Below are 18,786 nucleotides of genomic sequence, written 5' to 3' on the forward strand. Positions count from 1 at the left end.
AGGCGCAGGAGTGGCTGTGTGGTAAGTAGCTTGCTTACGAACCACATGGTTCCGGGTTCAGTCCCTCTGCGTGGCACATTGGGCAAGTGTCTTCTACTATAGCCTCGATCCGACCAAAGCCTTGTGAGTGGATTTGGTAGACGGAAACTGAAAGAAGCCCGTCGTATATATGTATATATATATGTATGTGTGTGTAGATGTTTGTGTGTCTGTGTTTGTCGCCCCAACAGCGCTTGACAACCGATGCTGGTGTGTTTACGTCCCCTTCACTTAGCGGTTCGGCAAAAGAGAAAGATAGACTAAGTACTAGGCTTACAAAGAATAAGTCCCGGGGTCGATTTGCTCGACTAAAGGCGGTGCTCCAGCATGGCCGCAGTCAAATGACTGAAACAAGTAAAAGAGTAAAAGAGAGATCATGATAACATCCTACAATGGATACATGGCAACCTAGATTCGTTTATAAACATCAAAACCAAATCACGAACTTGTCAAAGAAACTCTCAATGCTAGACCTTACCTATTTATGAGCAACACAAAGATAAAAATCTACGACACGTCTTAAATGTTAGAGCTCATAATCTCTTGTGATCTTTCATGGCATTCACGTATTTTGCATTGTCCACTCCATGAAGGTGTGATGTAGCGGTTTCGGTTTACGATCAACAGGTCATAGATTCGATTTCCGGAGTGGATGGCACGTTGTCTTTGAGCGGACAGCCCAGTGCACTCAGCTGAAAATGAGTACCAGTGATATTCTGAGGGTTAACTCTGCAGCAATGAGTACCAGTGATATCCTGAGGCTTAACTCTGCAGCAATGAGTACCAGTGATATCCTGAGGCTTAACTCTGCAGCAATGAGTACCAGTGATATCCTGAGGCTTAACTCTGCAGCAATGAGTACCAGTGATATCCTGAGGGTTAACTCTGCAGCAATGAGTACCAGTGATATCCTGAGGGTTAACTCTGCAGTAATGAGTACCAGTGATATCCTGAGGGTTAACTCTGCAGCAATGAGTACCAATGATATCCTGAGGGTTAACTCTGCAGCAATGTGTACCAGTGATATCCTGAGGCTTAACTGTGCAGCAATGAGTACCAGTGATATCCTGAGGGTTAACTCTGCAGCAATGAGTACCAGTGATATCCTGAGGGTTAACTCTGCAGCAATGTGTACCAGTGATATCCTGAGGGTTGACTCTGTAGCTAAATGGTGGCCCGTTATTAGTCGTTTAAAAGTTATGGAAACCCAAATAAGCTCCCAATTATTGTGCTTAATATGCTTTAACTCTCCGGAGAGACTCAGTTGTACATCACCCATAATGTTTTGCTAGAATTTGATATATACTGCCATAATGATCTGAACCGGGAAATTGATTGATTCTAGTTTCAGCTCACGAGCTGTGGCCATACTGGGGCACCGCCATTTGAAATGCATGCGAACTTGTCAGGATTCGAACACGGAATCTTCTGACCCGTAGGGAAACATTTATCCCATGGTGCTGTCGGGAATTACTACTCACGAACTTATCTGTTTGCTAACTCTTATTTACTAACAACAACAACACAGATATGCACACGTGCTGATATACACTCATGAGACATAAAACGAATGCGAGCTTGCCAGGATTCGAACCTGGAATCTTCTGATCCGTAGTCAGACGCGTTATCCATTGCGCCACAAGCCCACCTTGTTCAATTTCCAGTTATTTACCTCACTTAAGAATTTTTCCCCAGTATTTTACCATTTATTACATATTGTCTTTGCCCAGCATGCGTTCTCTAGCTTTTCGATTTGTCACTCTCGTTAAACCTAACATTTCTTCATATATATACTCCCATAAGCTTTCGTGTCCTTGTGGGATTGTTTTTACAGTAATTTCGTTGATTACGTTGAACCTACATCGGAGTGATTTATGATCTTTGACAAACAGTCGACTCAGCATTTTCTGTTTATCATATGTTAGTTTATATTTTAGATTTTCGGTCGTGACTGTGAATCTATTGTTTTAGCTTATGTATTCCACAAATTAAAGCTTCTAATTTCGTTTGCCCTCTCTGCTCTTCTAATTTTTCTTTTATTTGCTTCTGGTATTTTGTGAGCGTATTATGTTACACTTCATAACAACGAAAATCTTCAAAATGTCTTTTCGTAATAACGAGCTGTTTTCTTTCTTTCTCTCAAGTTACGAACTCGCTCTGATTCTAGATATACAACTTGATTGGAAGCACTCCGTCGGTTACGACGACGAGGGTTCCGGTTGATCCGAATCAACGGAACAGCCTGCTCGTGAAATTAACGTGTAAGTGGCTGAGCACTCCACAGACACGTGTACCCTTAACGTAGTTCTCGGGGATATTCAGCGTGACACAGAGAGTGACAAGGCCGGCCCCTTGAAATACAGGTACAACAGAAACAGGAAGTAAGAGTGAGAGAAAGTTGTGGTGAAAGAGTACAGCAGGGATCACCACCATCCCCTGCCGGAGACTCGTGGAGCTTTTAGGTGTTTTCGCTCAATAAACACTCACAACGCCCGGTCTGGGAATCGAAACTGCGATCCTGTGACCGCGAGTCCGCTGCCCTAACCACTGGGCCATTGCGCCTCCACAACTTGATACAGTACATTGTTTGTGCAATGTTTGGCTGGATTCCTTTCAGGTGGTTTCCTGCTGTATGATTAGATATATTTGGTCCGGGAAAAGTGAAGCTTGCTTCCCAACCACATGGTTTTGAGTTCAGTCCTACTGCATGGCACCTTGGGCAAGTGTTTTTTTTTTTACTATAGCCTCGGGCGACCAAAGTCTCGTGAGTGGATTTGGTTGACGGAATCCGAAAGGAGCCTGTCGTGTGTATTTATGTTTACGTGTGTGTGTCTTTAAGCCAGTGTTTGTCCTCCTCGCCACTGCTTCACAACCGGTGTTGGCATGTTTACGTGCCCGTAACTCAGCGGTTCGGCAAAAGAGATCGATAGAATAAGTACCAGGCTTAAGAACAAAAAAAAAAAAACGTACTGTGGTCAATTCATTCTTCATGGCGGTGCCCCAGCATGGCCGCAGTCTTATGACTGAAACAAGTGAAAAATTAAAGATTAAATTTTTATCAAATATTTTCTCTTTTACGGTCATATTTCACATTTGTTCCAGTCTGCCATTTCAAATCATTCATTAGGTACTTAAAGATACGTTTGCAGTCATTTGTTCGTTCACCTCGATTTGAACTTCAAAATCAATTGCACTTGACCTAAGAATTGTGCAGTGAGTGGATGCTGCCTGCTTCTAGGTCGCTGTTGGCATTGATATGATATATGATCAATATTATAATCTTCACCATCATTTGGAGTGATTAAGCTTGTTAATCCATACTGAATTTTGAAATCACTATGATATGATTTAATTTACGTTACCAGAAGTTTTTGCTTGCTTATCGAGATGTCTCAATGTATGTATGTACGCATGTGTGTATGTATGTATGTATGCATTTATGTATGTATGTATGTATGTATGTTTGTACGTATGTATGTATGTTTGTATGTATGTATGTATGTATGTATGTATGTGTGTATGTATGTATGTATGTGTGTATGTATGTATGTATGTGTGTGTGTGTATGTATGTATGTATGTATGTGTGTATGTATGTATGTATGTGTGTATGTGTGTATGTATGTATGTATGTTGTATGTATGTATGTATGTGTGTATGTATGTATGTATGTGTGTATGTATGTATGTATGCATTTATGTATGTATGTATGTATGTATGTTTGTACGTATGTATGTATGTATGTACGCATGTATGTATGTACGTATGTATGTATGTATGTATGTATGTATGTATGTATGTATGTATGTATGTATGCATGCATGTATGTATGTATAATGTTTGTATGTATGTTTGTATATATGTATGTATATATATGTATGTATGTGTGCGAGGAAACGTCCGGACACAACAGTTACAATTCTCTCCTTCCTTATTTGCTATTTTTCAATGTATATTTCCCGGCGTCGCGTTGTCTCCTTGAGCAAGACACTTTATTTCACGTTGCTCCAGTCCACTCAGCTGGCAAAAATGAGTAGGACCGCTATTTCAAAGGGCCAGCCTTGTCCCATTCTGAATCTCCTTGAGAACTCCGTTAAGGGTACACGCATCTGTGGAGTGCTCAGCCACATGCAGGTTAATTTCACGAGAAGGTTGTTCCGTTGATCGGATCAACTGGATCCTTCGTCGTCGTAACCGACGGAGTGCCAGTTTAGTTCAATTATATATAACTTGACATGTCTTTGTAGTGAGGTGCGTAAAACAAATGTGTCCTGTTTGCAGGTAATGTACTATATATTTCTTTACTACCCACAAGGGGCTAAACACAGAGGGGACAAACAAGGATAGACAAAGGGATTAAGTCGATTATATCGACCCCAGTGCGTAACTGGAACTTAATTCATCGACCCCGAAAGGATGAAAGGCAAAGTCGACCTCGGCGGAATTTGAACCCAGAACGTAGCAGCAGACGAAATACCTATTTCTTTACTACCCACAAGGGGCCAAACACAGAGGGGACAAACAAGGACAGACAAACGGATTAAGTCGATTACATCGACCCCAGTGCGTAACTGGTACTTAATTCATCGACCCCGAAAGGATGAAAGGCAAAGTCGACCTCGGCGGAATTTGAACCCAGAACGTAACGGCAGACGAAATACGGCTACGCATTTCGCCCAACATGCTAACGTTTCTGCCAACTCGCCGCCCTGTACTATAGGCATACACGAACGTGGCAGTGAGAAGAAAAGTAGAATTTCGGATTCTTGACCTAATCGGGTCCATCATATATCTATTTATTCATTACCTTTTCTCTATATCAGCGGTTCTTAACCTTCGGTTCGTGACCCCTGGGGGGTGGGGTGGTATTTGAGATTTCTCGTGAGGCTCACGGAGGGTTTTGGAGCAAGTAATTTATTTCATGGTTTTGAGGTATTGCATTTGTTTTATGTTACCTTTACGCAAAGTTCATCATTATAAAATTTATTATAGGGGTCACGGTAATACCCTGGAGAGTCTCAGGGTGTAAGACGATGAAAAAGGTTAATGTAGCACCTAAACCTACATAGCAAACATACAAACATGATTTGCCTAGTTCTCCGTAGATTAAAAAAAACAAACAAACAAACAAAAAACAATGTTAAATAGCCTTCATCGATTTTCAACCCTTTTTAGGGTTTCGTCAGTGTCCACATCACTTGACCAAGTCTCAGTGAAGCAAGAAAGTAATCCGTTTATAAACCCATCAAATCTAAGTAGTTATGAAAAAAAAATGGAGCGTATTATACTAATTTGTACACTATAAATATTTAACACTTTATTAAACATCAAGGAAAGCCAGTCAGTACAGTATCAAGGTATGGCAGAAACGTTAGCACGACCCTACCATCACCAAACTGGAACGCATACTCTTCCGCTTTTTGTGGAAGGGAAGCGTTCCGCTAAATGGAGGGCTAGGCATGCTGTGGTTGATGATGCGCAGACATGCGCTGAGACTGAGACATCTCCGGCGCTTCATAGACGACGGCGAACAGGTGTGGTCGCCGTTTGTGCGACGCGCTTTCCCGCAGTTCGTCTCTTTGGCCAAACTGCAGTCATGGATCAAATAGAGACCGAGGCTAGGCGAATGGCACCGCGCGTGCCGCCTTGTTCTCAAGCAACTCTGCCGTCCGGGACCAAACTTGTGCAACTTCAATTCCACAAAGGTATTCTATAGAGGATTAGTGGAGGAGAGGTATGACGACGTTCTCGGGCAGAATCTAGGTGTCCACGAGGAACACCAGACGTTGTATTTGTTTATATGTATTTATGTATGTGTGTGGCTGTATGGTAAGAAGGTTGGTTCCAGATTTAGTTTCGCTGCGTAACACACTGGGTAAATGTCTTCTGCAATAGCTCTGGGCCAGTCTAAGCTTTGTGAGTGGATTTGACCGACGGAAACTGGAAGAAGCCTGTCGTATATATATATATGTGTGTGTGTGTGTGTGTGTGTGTGTGTGTGTGTGTCCGTGCGTGTGTTTTGGTGTTTGTGTTTATCCCCTACCACCACTTGACAAGTGGAGGCACATGGCCTTAGTGGTTAGAGCAGCGGACTCGCGGTCGAGGGAACGCGGGTTCGAATCTCAGACTGGGCGATGTGTGTGTTTATGAACGAAACACCTAAGCTCCACACGGCTCCGGCAGAAGGTAATGGCGAACTTCTGCAGACTCGTTCGCCACAACTTTCTCTCACTCTTTCCTCCTGCATCTTGCAGCTCACCTGCGACGGACCGGCGTCCCGTCCAGGTGGGGAACCTATACGCCAAGGAAACCGGGAAACCGGTCCTAATCTGCCAGGCGTGGCTCGAGAAGGAACAAACAACCACTTGACAACCACTTGGTTTGTTTACGTCTCCATAACTTAGTGCTTCGCCAAAAATCGTACGATAGAATTAATTATCTGGCTTTTAAAACAAATGAGTAATACTGGGGTCGATTTGTTCGACTAAAGCCGTAAAAGCGACACTCCAGCATGGCCAAAGTCTAATGATTGAAACAAGAAAAAGGATAAAAGAAAAGGATATGAGTGTGTAAAAAAAGTAAAGCGAATGTTACCTCTGCAACTGATAAAGGACGGTTTGCCGGTTTTAAGGTGTATATATTCCCTACCTGGACGGGACGCCGGTCCGTCGCAAGATTGCTCATTTTTGCCAGCTGAGTGAACTGGAACAACATGAAATGCAGTGCTTTGCTCAAGAATATAATGCGTCACCCGGCCCAGGGATCGAAACGACAATCTTACGATCAGGAGTCAAACACCCTTAACCGCTAAGCCACGCGCCTCCACAATATACGTCTGTGTGTTTGTATGTATGTATATATATACATGTGTGTGTGTGTGTGTGTGGTGTGTGTGTGTGTGTGTGTGTGTGTGTGTGTGTGTTTGTATGCGTTTCTTGGTATGTCTTAACGTTGACAAGTCTTGTAAAAACGTCGTCTGTGTAAATGTCATGTCACTTAAAATGGAGGACAAGGAAAGAGCACTTTGATTATCAGGGAAGTCAAATATTATTTCTAGGGCAGATATAATTGACTATAAAAAGGAAAAACCCCTTTGAAGCGATGCTCCAATAGCAGAAACTAGTGAATATAACACACACACACAGACATCTACGTTTATATGTCCAGAAGCAGAGTGGAACGTAGGAACCTACGTGGAGCTCTAAACACAACAGTGACAGTTGTTTGTATTTGTTATACACAAGATATACTTTTTGTGCATGCGCGCGCGCGTGTATACATACACACACACATAATACATACATACATACATACATACATACATACATACATACATACATACAGACATACATATATATATATATATATATATATATATATATATAAATATATACATATACATAATTATATATAGATATATATATATATGTATATATATATATATATATATGAATGCATATAATATATATACATACATAAATACATATATATATATCTATATATATATATATATATATATATATATATACATGCGCGCGTAAATATGTTCATTCTAATATGAAGAAAAGGTCAGATGGGACCAAATACATTTGACAGCATCAGGGAGGAAAAAAAGGAACATTAACAAAAGACAAACAAACCAAAAAACATACTCAATGTGTCCAAGCATTTGAAGAGAATGTCATTAAAAACTGATAATTGATTCGAGACGCAACCCCCCCCCCCCGCACAGAAACCCCCTCCCAACGACCTCTAAAACGCAAACACCATCAATATCAGTAATCTTTCGAATGTTTAACTGACTGAGTTTGCTTTTCTAAGGCTGGTCTTTGTAAGCCAATTAAGGTTTACACGAAACAAAGCAAGCTAATAATTGCACACTAACAGTCAGAAATGAGTTCACTAATCATGTAAGAAACACTTTTTTTGTTTGTTGTCTGAAGGGACAGATATCTGCACGATTCTGGGTTAGGCTTAATTAAAAAGAAATATGTAATAATTGTGGTATACACGGCTAATAATTAGCTGGGATAAAAAAATTATCCCTGGTTTGTAACTTACTAACAAGCAATTATCGTACTCATTATTTGAGTCGACTTCCATCCACGAACACAAGTACGTGCACACACATACTATTTCTTTACTACCCACAAGGGGCTAAACACAGAGGGGACAAACGGATTAAGTCAATTATATTGACCCCAGTGCGTAACTGGTACTTATTTAATCGACCCCGAAAGGATGAAAGGCAAAGTCGATCTCGGTGGAATTTGAACTCAGAACGTAACCGCAGACGAAATACTACTAAGCACTGCGCCCGGCGTGCTAACCATTCTGCCAGCTCGCCGCCTTCTGTGCACACGCATACGCGTGTTTGCTATTTCTAGCAGGTCTAACGACCACTTGGGGTTCCGTCGTTAACTCGGTATCAAAAGATATAACAGTTAAGACGACAGTGGCTTCGACCGTTGACTATATTGATGTTGATGACAATGGTGATAACAAAGATGATAATAAATGAATGACGATGACAATAATAGTGACAGTGACAAATGATGAGTATGATGATAATGATGATGATGATGATGATGATGGCGGCGAGCTGGCAGAATCGTTAGCACGTCGGGCAAAATGCTTAGCAGTATTTCGTCTGCCGCTACGTTCTGAGTTCAAATTCCGTCGAGGTCGACTTTGCCTTTCATCCTTTCGGGGTCGATAAATTAAGTACCAGTTACGCACTGGGGTCGATATAATCGACTTAATCCGTTTGTCTGTCCTTGTTTGTCTTCTCCGTGTTTAGCCCCTTATGGGTAGTAAAGAAATAAGAATTTCGTCTGCCGTTACGTTCTGAGTTCAAATTCCGTCGAGGTCGACTTTGCCTTTCATCCTTTCGGGGTCGATTGAATAAGTACCAGTTACGCACTGGGGTCGATGTAATCGATTTAATCCCTTTGTCTGTCCTTGTTTGTCTCCTCTGTGTTTATCCGCCTGTGGGCAATAAAGAAATAAATCTGACGGTGACCTGACGACGAACAGAGGATGAAGATATGACGTTGGTCGCTATGCAGTTGCAGTGAAGAAAATAATTCTTCTGTAAATGGATAACAAACTTATGCATAAGAATAAAAACCGAAGAGAAAACCCGATTAATCATCTGATTAACAAACAAAATACAGAAGAAAAAATAAAACAGAAAAGGAAAAATGAGAAAAAGTTATTGTTTATATTTCGAAACGATTCTAAAGCCCTTCGGTAAGAATAAGTCTCTTAAACGTTGACCTTCCCTACGACAGATGGCAAGTCTTGGGGGTTACTTAGCCGGAGCCTAGAAACATTTCCGCTGCTGAATTCAAGATCCGGTTCAGCTGGACAAATCTCGGTTAATCTCAAACGGAAGTCCTACACACTTGAATAATATAAATAAATAATATATTTATATATCATATATTTATATAATATATATTATATATATATATTTAATGAATATATATAGGCGCAGGAGTGGCTGTGTGGTAAGTAGCTTGCTTACCAACCACATGGTTCCGGGTTCAGTCCCACTGCGTGGCACCTTGGGCAAGTGCTTCTACTATAGCCTCGGGCCGACCAAAGCCTTGTGAGTGGATTTGATAGACGGAAACTGAAAGAAGCTCGTCGTATATATGTATATATATATATAATATATATATATATATATATATATATATATATATATATGTGTGTGTGTGTGGTGTGTGTGTGTGTGTGCATGTATGTTTGTGTGTCAGTGTTTGTCCCCCTAGCATTGCTTGACAACCGATGCTGGTGTGTTTATGTCCCCGTCACTTAGCAGTTCGGCAAAAGAAACCGATAGAATAAGTACTAGGCTTACAAAGAATAAGTCCCGGGGTCGAGTTGCTCGATTAAAGGCGGTGCTCCAGCATGGCCGCAGTCAAATGACTGAAACAAGTAAAAGAGTAAAAGAGTATATATTTATATATATATATATTATATATATATATATATATATATATATATATATTGATTAGATGGTGATGTAGATGATACATTAAAGCAAAATGATTGGCTGGCTGCTCTAAAATGGTAATAAAAAGGGTTCGTATCTCGCCTACCCTCCGGCGATGTATATGTGTATCGTTGTGTGCGTGGATATACGAGGTGCATTCAGAAGGTGTCCGGCTCTATTTTTCCCGCCAAAACTATTGCTGCGGGAGAAAATCCTTTAAGTGAGAAGCGATGTCCCTCTTTCTGGGCATGCGTGAACATTTTTGCGCCGATAGGTCGCGTCAGTTCTCTGCTGTTACGCCTAGAGTACAGATGTGTAGTGCGCAAGATGAAAACGAAAATCCGATGAGCGGATTTTGAGTTTGACATTTATTTTTGGGTCTTGTGAGAAACTGCTGTCTTGCTGAAACACGTATGTCCTTTATCTAGGGTTTAACAATTGTCTCCGACTTATCAACACATTCTGCAGTTAATTCTAAGACCCCGTGGAAAGATGGGTCAATATAAAGACCTTCACCCGGGAACAAAAAAAAAAAAATAATAAACCAGCCTGGTGGGTGTTAACAAGTGGGTGGAAAACGAATATGAAAACAAAAAACCGCGTGCTGACGACCCTGGGGGTGGGGGAAGGGGACTTTTGGAGAATTCACACGATCCGATTTTTCCGTTATAACTTCCGGTAAAATGGATATATATTGATTTTTTTAACGGAATCCCACGTTTTTGGTTATGGAGGATTCGATTCCGAAAAAAAGATTTTTCCAAAAATCGCATTTTCAAAATTTCAGTCCCCTCCCCCCCCGAAATTATTTTTTTGCGAAATACCTGGAAAAATTTTAAAAAAAGATTACGATTCTGAAAAAAATTGGTTTGTAAAATTTCAATTTTCCAAATATATATGTATATATATATATATATATAGATATATATATATAGATATATATATATATATATATATATATATATATATATATATATTTATATATATTACTAATAATGGTAAGACAACAAAAGAATGAAAGTTATCTTCCTTGGAACGTCCCGCTCTTTAGTGTTAGTGAGGGATTCGAATGGAGTTTTAGATGTAAGGTGGGACTCTGTAGGTTTAGCAGATAGGAGCGGAGAGTGCAAAAGCCTCGCAAACCTGCTCGACGATTCCATCTGACAGATATCGACTGGATTTCTCGGATGTGCCAGTGTGGACCTGGTCGAAACGCATCGGGTCATCCAGATCGTATTTGGATAGGGTATTCAGTGGAGTAGCAGATAAGGATAGCATAGGTTGTTTACAGTTTAAAGTAATCGACTACACAGACCACAAATTCGTGATTTTTACAGTCGACTTAGGCTTCATAGACGGTTACGGGAAGCTGAACACGTCGTTGTCGGTGCGTAAAGATATCAGCGACCAGATTAGTGAACTGGTTAAGAGGGCGTTGGCGGAAGTAATAATCAGCAATAAATGGTCGTTCGCCTTGAAAAGGGCAATTAGAATAGAACCGATAAGGTTTAGCAAAGGACTAGCATTAGAAAGAAACAGAGTAGAGGCAAGGCTTTGTTAAAAAGTTAAACGAGGCTTTTAGAAAAGGCATTGCAATCGACGTGCTTGCGCCAACATTGGCACTCGACCAATTCTCTAACGCGCAACACGAAGGCTGCGTTGTCAGAGCTAAGGTACGAGCACTTAGACATGAAGGGACGAAAGCCGTTCAATAGGCCCGAGTGGCAGAGGCACAACGTGACGATAAATCCACGTCCGATCGTTGCCGGACCACGACGGGCAAATCATAACTGATCCAATACAGATGTGTGCGGCCTCGCAGCGGCGCTTCGCTCAACTGTTCTGGAGCAGCGGTAAGCCGGGTCGCAGGATGGATTTCACGTGTTACCTCGGCGGACTGCCTCGGCTCACGGTGGACTGTCGCGGCTCTCGGCGACGGAGGCGGATGGCTGCGAAAGGCCGATAACAGCTTTTGGAATATTGGAAGCAATGGCTAGCTGCACGAGGGGTAAATCGCTTGGTTTGGATGGTCTGCCCAACGACCTTTGCGCTTACATGCCAGACTTCTTGGGTGACTTCTTAGCAAGCGTTTACTGCAACTAGAAAAAGAATAGGCAAATTTTGAGAACCGAGGAGCGGTGGCGTTGTTGAGAAAAGATCTGAAGAAGGAGGATTGTATTGATAACTTTAGGCCCAGGTGTTAGCTACGACGTCGGAGATCTGATAGGGGAAGCACAGACATGTGATACCCCGAAAAGATCTATCCACAACAAACTTCACCTCATGCGATACATCATTGAGAAAGTGACTAAAGAACCTGGCACGGGTGGGGCCCCGATCAATTTAGACTAGTCTAAAGCTTTCGATAGGGTCCACCATCTATACCTAGGGACTACTCTCACCCAGAAATAGGCCGAGAGAAAGCTATCCCTGAAAGGTCGGGCAGAAAGGTGGCTAACGCGTATATCGTGTTCGTCATCTACTCTCGCTTGATCATAGTGCCTTGTCCTGGCCACCGTCTGATTATGCTGGAGCGTATACTCTTCCGCCTCTTGTAGAAGGAACGCGTCCCGATGGTCGGCAGTCTATCTGCTGTCAGCACTCGCTAAGTGGTGGCCTGGGCATGCCGTGGTAGATGATACGCAGACATGACTCTGAGGGTACGATATCTCCAGAGCTTCACGGTGAACAGTTGTGGTCGCCGTTCGCCAGATACGTATTTCCGCCGCTAGATTCTTTAACGGAGCTGGAGTCTAGGGCAAAACAGAGACCGAAGGGGAGCATTTGGAAAGTGGAATGTCTTCAACTGCTCGCAGCCCTCAGCCAATCGGACACTGCAATAGGTGGAACGTCCATTTTAGCCCTTTATAGAGAATTAGAGAAGGAAAAGTGCGACAACGTTCTTGAGGAGACCTTGGGTGTCGAAGAAGATCAAATAACCGCTTTTTTTCGGAGAACATTCCGGCCGGGACCGATGGATAGTTTCAAAAAATCTCTGGCCTGGCATTGCTACCGGGGAGCCTTGTCTGTTCGAGACAAACTTTACAGGCACGGAAGTGTCGTCAGCCGAACATGTCCGAAATGCGCGCAGGAGGACGAAACGGTCCTACACGCACCCGTCCAGTGCCCGAACATTGCTGACCTGTGGGTTTATGTGAAACACCTGCTGTCGCGTGTGGAACGGATCCTGCTAGCAACTGAATCCATCGTGAAGTTCGCCCCCGCCGCCTTCCTTTAACCGGGATGGAAAGACTGTGTTTATATGCCTGGTGGCCATGGCGAAAAAGGTTGTATGGTGGACGAGATTGAAGGGGCTAAAGACCAACACTTTTCTCTTTGGTCAACCCTTGATCAACTTCTTCAGGTTTCACTTGAAAAGGAAAATAAGGGTAGGGAGGGAAGTGTTGTCTTCTAGCCATTTTGCTGAAAGGGGGATAAAAGTGGCAAAATGGTGCGAGTGAACGGGCCTGCCCTGAGCATAAGCCTGTAGTTTAGAAAAAGGTAAGGAAAAGAAAAAAGGCACCTGCCCCAAAAGTCAGGGTACCCATGGGTTTTTTATGGGGTTTTTCCATGAGCAGCACTCGAACGTCTCCTCCCTATTGAAGCTTACACATTGTTGATTTCCTTTCCTTTGTTTGTTTTTTTTGTTTCTTTTTCTTTTTAAAAAAAATTATTGTTAGTCTTGATTACAGCAAAACCCTCACAACAACACACATACACACACAATCTTTGTTTTGTCCTGTGCTGCACATGTTTTCTTAATGTAAACCTTTGTGGTTAATAAAGAAATCATCATCATCGTTATTATTATTATTATTATTATTACTATTATTATTATTATTATTATTATTATTATTATTATTAACAACTCATAAATCATTGGTCAGTGCCAGTCTATAGTTGGAAATACTTGCCTAAGCTGAAGGGCATTTGAAAACTTATAAAAACAAACATTATATACACACACATATGGACTATGTATGTATGTATGTATGTATGTATGTATGTATGTAGTATGTATGTATGTATGTATATATGTATGTTCGTACGTATGTATGTATATGCACACTTCGTGTATCAAGGTAGTTTTTGTACTAACTGAATAGTCGTTTGGAGATAAGCCTGTTCGCCGACTATTCACCCATACAAAACGCTGAAACATAAGTGAAAAGCAAACAAATATCAATCGAATTTCATTCACAAACAGCAATAAAAAATGAACTGAAATGGTTTGTATAAAATAGTCTGTGTATTGAATACAATATCTTAAAGGAAGCGTGATGTTTGCTTTGAAACGACAACAAATGTTTTGAGAAATTAAAAGGACATACGTTGTATTTGCAGATAGAAATGTTGCTACAATTTTCTGCAAAATTGCACGTAGGCCGCAAGTTACTTATAAAAGGAATCATTATTCATATTTCACAATAAAAAAATAAACCGCTCCTCTCAAATGTCCTTGACCTCGCAACTAAATTTTTTTTTCTTACTATAGGCACAAAGCCTGAGAGGTTGCGGGAGGAGGCTAGTGGACTACGTCAACCCCAGTGCTCAACTGGTACTTATTTTATCGATCCCGAAAGATTGACCGGCATAGCTGACCTGAGAGACATTTCAACTCAGGACGTAAAAACCCGGAAGAAATTCCACTACGCATTTTGTCCGGCGCGCAAACGGTTCTGCCAATTCGCCGCCTTTACATCTTTATATATAAAAGTGAAGTTGTGTGTCTTTCTCCTACGATTTAGATTCCTAACTACTCCCACATTTTGCGGTGCAGTTTAACCAAAACCGGGTATCTTATAGTCGTGATTCATATCGAGCCCTTCTGTGTATTAGCGCGCGTCTACGATGAGTCTACGATTTAAAAAAAAATTACCATCATTTTTCCGCATTTTTAATGATTTTTGCTCGGTTATATAAGGGAAGTAACTCTCTAAAAATGCTTATATAGTTATTTCCCTTACAAACCCGAGCAACGCCGGGCGATACTGCTAGTTGTCACTAAATGACGACTTCCTTCATCTCCCTCGCTATCCTCCGGGGTATCGCCTTTTCCATTTTGTTTGCTGGTGCCATGAGAAATCTTTCTATAATGTGAGAGGCACTAACACAATACATCTAGAAATTCTATCTTTTCACCCTTATTCTTTATTATTTTCCTTATCCACATTTTTAAACCTTCCTTACCATTCTTTGTTTAACATGTCTATTATTAACGTTATATTTCCTTATCCAGGCGGCAAGCTGGCAGAAACGTTCGCACGCCGGGCGAAATGCTTAGCAGTATTATTTCGACTGCCGCTACATTCTGGGTTCAAATTCCGCCGAGGTCGACTTTGCCTTTCATGCTTTCGGGGTCGATAAATTAAGTACCAGTTACGCACTGGGGTCGATATAATCGACTTAATCTGTGTCAGTCCTTGTTTGTCCTCTCTGTGTTTAGCCCCTTGTGGGTAGTAAAGAAATAGGTATTTCGTCTGCCGTTACGTTCTGAGTTCAAATTCCGCCAAGGTCGACTTTGCCTTTCATGCTTTCGGGGTCGATTAAATAAGTACCAGTTACGCACTGGGGTCGATATAATCGACTTAATCTGTGTGTCAGTCCTTGTTTGTCCTCTCTGTGTTTAGCCCCTTGTGGGTAGTAAAGAAATAGGTATTTCGTCTGCCGTTACGTTCTAAGTTCAAATTCCGCCGAGGTCGACTTTGCCTTTCATGCTTTCGGGGTCGATAAATTAAGTACCAGTTACTCACTGGGGTCGATGTAACCGACTTAATCCGTTTGTCTGTCCTTGTTTGTCCCCTCAGTGTTTAGCCCCTTGTGGGTAGTAAAGAAATATATATTTCCTTATCCCACTTGTGTGGTTTGATAAGTAGATTTTAAAATAGCGTGAAGGCGCATGGCCCAATGGTTAGGGTGTTGCACACATGATCGTTAGACTGTGGGTTCGATTCACAGACTGGGCGCCGCGTCATGCTGTTGAGCAAAACACTTCATTTCACGTTGCTCCAGTTCCCCTTTTTATCGGAAGGGAATGCTGGCCTGCTCACCTAGCCAGCAGGGTGGCACCATCCGAAGACTAAAAACAATGCAAAGCACATTGAGGCCAGCAATGATTAACAGCGTCTGTTAGTCTGATCAGTCACGTGGCCACTTTAAAATCGATAATTGTACTTTGATAATGCTTTAACCCATTCAAGCTAAATAACAACACCAACAACAACTACTACTACTACTACAGCTGCTGCTACTACTACTACTACTACTACTACTACTACTACTACTACTACTACTGTTGCTGCTGCTGCTGCTGCTACTACTACTACTGCTGCTGCTGCTGCTGCTGCTGCTGCTGCTGCTGCTGCTGCTACTACTACTACTACTGCTGCTACTACAGCTGCTGCTACTACTACTACTACTACTACTACTACTACTACTACTACTACTGCTGCTGCTGCTGCTGCTGCTGCTACTACTACTACTACCACTACTACTGCTGCTGCTACTACTACTACTACTACTACTACTACTACTACTACTACAACTACTACTAGTACTACTACTACTACTACTACTACTACTTCTGCTGCTGCTGCTACTACTACTACGACTACTAATACTGCTGCTGCTGCTGCTACTACTACTACGACTACTAATACTGCTGCTGCTGCTGCTACTACTACTACGACTACTAATACTGCTGCTGCTGCTACTACACTACTACTACTACTACTACTACTACTACTACTACTACTACTACTACTACTACTAGTTTAGAATCCCTAAGCGCAGGAACTATTTACCTGTGCAGCAACCTTTTCTTTACACAGTATATCGTTTCATAAGTTTTCTTGGCAAAAGTATAAATTACACAGGCGCAGAAAAAGGTTGTTGGCTGGGATGTAAGAAGTTTGTTTCACAACCAAGTGGTTTCGAGTTCAGTTCTACAGCGTGGCGTTTTTGGCAAGCATCTTCTACTAGAGCCCCAGGCCGACCAAAGCCCCAAAAATTCTATATATCTGTCAGTCGGTCTATCAATCAATCAATCAATCAATCAATCAATCAATCAATTAATCAATCCATCCATCCATCCATCCATCCATCCATCTATCTATCTATCTATCTATCTATCTATCTATCTATCTATCTATCTATCTATCTATCTATCTGTCTGTCTATCCATCCATCCTTCCATCCATCCATACATACATACACACACCGATTTCAGTCAATCTGACTTCCAGTTAAACACCAATACCTAAACCAACATTAAAATAAATATCATCTGTTATGCTATTCTCACGCATTAAAATATCTTTCGATGACTTGCACATAAATTGCTCTTCTTTAGTGGCAAACAGCTTACTTGTTGATCCGTGCTGTTATCTGCAAACCGATAATAAATCGTTCCTATTCACGGTGAACAGCGACAATCAAAGCGATGACTTCCATATTTATATGTTCCGACAGATTCGAATTATAAAATGCTTATCGCTGTTTTGTTTCGAGTAGCATTTTCGTGTTGGAATCTGCCAGTATTTTGTGCCAGTCCTCCTCCTCCTCCTCCTCCCCCTCCTCCTCCTCCCCCTCCCTCCTCCTCTTCCTCCCGCCCTCCTCCTCCTCTTCCCGTCGTCGTCGTCGTTGTTGTTGTTCCTCTTTCTTCTTCTTCTTCTTCTTCTTCTTCTTCTTCTTCTTCTTCTTCTTCTTCTTCTTCTTTCTTCTTCTTCTTCTTCAATAAGGCGGTGAGCTGGCAGAATCGTCAGCAAGCCTGGTAAAATGCTTAGCGGCATTTCGTTTGCCTTTACGTTCTGAGTTGAAATTCCGCCGAGGTCTACTTTGCCTTTCACCATTTTGGGATCGATAAAATAAGTACCAGCTGAGTAATGGGGCCGATGTAATCGACTTACCCCCATCCCTGAAATTGCTGGCCTTGTTCCAAAATTTGAAAGTATTTCATTGCCTAATTTGTTTTCTCAACAGATGCCCACCTCAAGCCAAGCATTAATTCTACTCAATGTAGACAATCCGAATCCTTTAGACCAGCATATACCCCAGATCAACCAGTTCCAGTCGTCTGTAAGGAGAAATTCTGACCACACAAACCAGCCACTGAATTCTTCTCCAGAGAGTTCTCCATATTGCCTTCATCGGTTATCACCCTCCAAATCAGAATATTTTGGTCCCACCAAATGTAACCCTACTTGTTCGGCCGACAATATGCAACCCTCCAAAACTTCTTTATATTCTTCTCTAGAGTTCTTGTATCAGCGTGAGCCCTCGACTGCTATTCAGAAACATGATCCGACAAAAGCATCATTGCGAATCAGTAACACAAGCTCTTTGTCAGGTAAGTTGGAAATATCTAAAGGTAAGTTTGAGAGAACAAGTATTTCTGTTCTGGAAAGGCGTGTTTTTGCCATCTACAATGGACTTTTCATTAGCATTTTTGGGAACCAAATTTCTATTGATTTTTCATTTAGTAAGTGAAAACTTCTTGATATATGTAGACAATAAAAAACAATTTGTTAAAAGAAGTTGCTAGATAACAATCCAGCATTCTTGTTCTTTTTTGAAAAAGTTCAAGGCTGTATAGAACATATTCTAAATGTGAAAACAATTTGAGCCGAAATTGAATCTGTAGTTCATCTATTGATTTACACACACACGCATCAGTTTGATTTAGAAAAGAACTTGAAATAACGTTAATTCTATATCTATTTCTTTACTACCCACAAGGGGCTAAAC

The 18,786-nt window shown here is 41.5% G+C and overlaps 1 protein-coding gene and 1 non-coding gene across 2 annotated transcripts in view; one reads left to right on the forward strand and one right to left on the reverse strand.

Annotated features, from left to right (window-relative positions):
• The window catches only part of LOC115230317, a 55,344-nt gene that overhangs the window by 20,823 nt on the left and 15,735 nt on the right, over positions 1-18,786 (forward strand). Inside the window, exon 2 of the mRNA XM_029800524.2 lies at positions 18,022-18,388. Within this exon, the coding sequence (XP_029656384.1) occupies positions 18,022-18,388 (367 nt within the window). The remainder of the gene's footprint in view (positions 1-18,021; positions 18,389-18,786) is intronic.
• Positions 1,613-1,685, reverse strand: Trnar-acg. The gene has a single exon. It is a non-coding gene; the product is annotated as a tRNA-Arg (tRNA).

This window comes from Octopus sinensis, linkage group LG2 (genome assembly GCF_006345805.1).
Source record: "Octopus sinensis linkage group LG2, ASM634580v1, whole genome shotgun sequence".
NCBI lineage: Eukaryota > Metazoa > Mollusca > Cephalopoda > Octopoda > Octopodidae > Octopus > Octopus sinensis.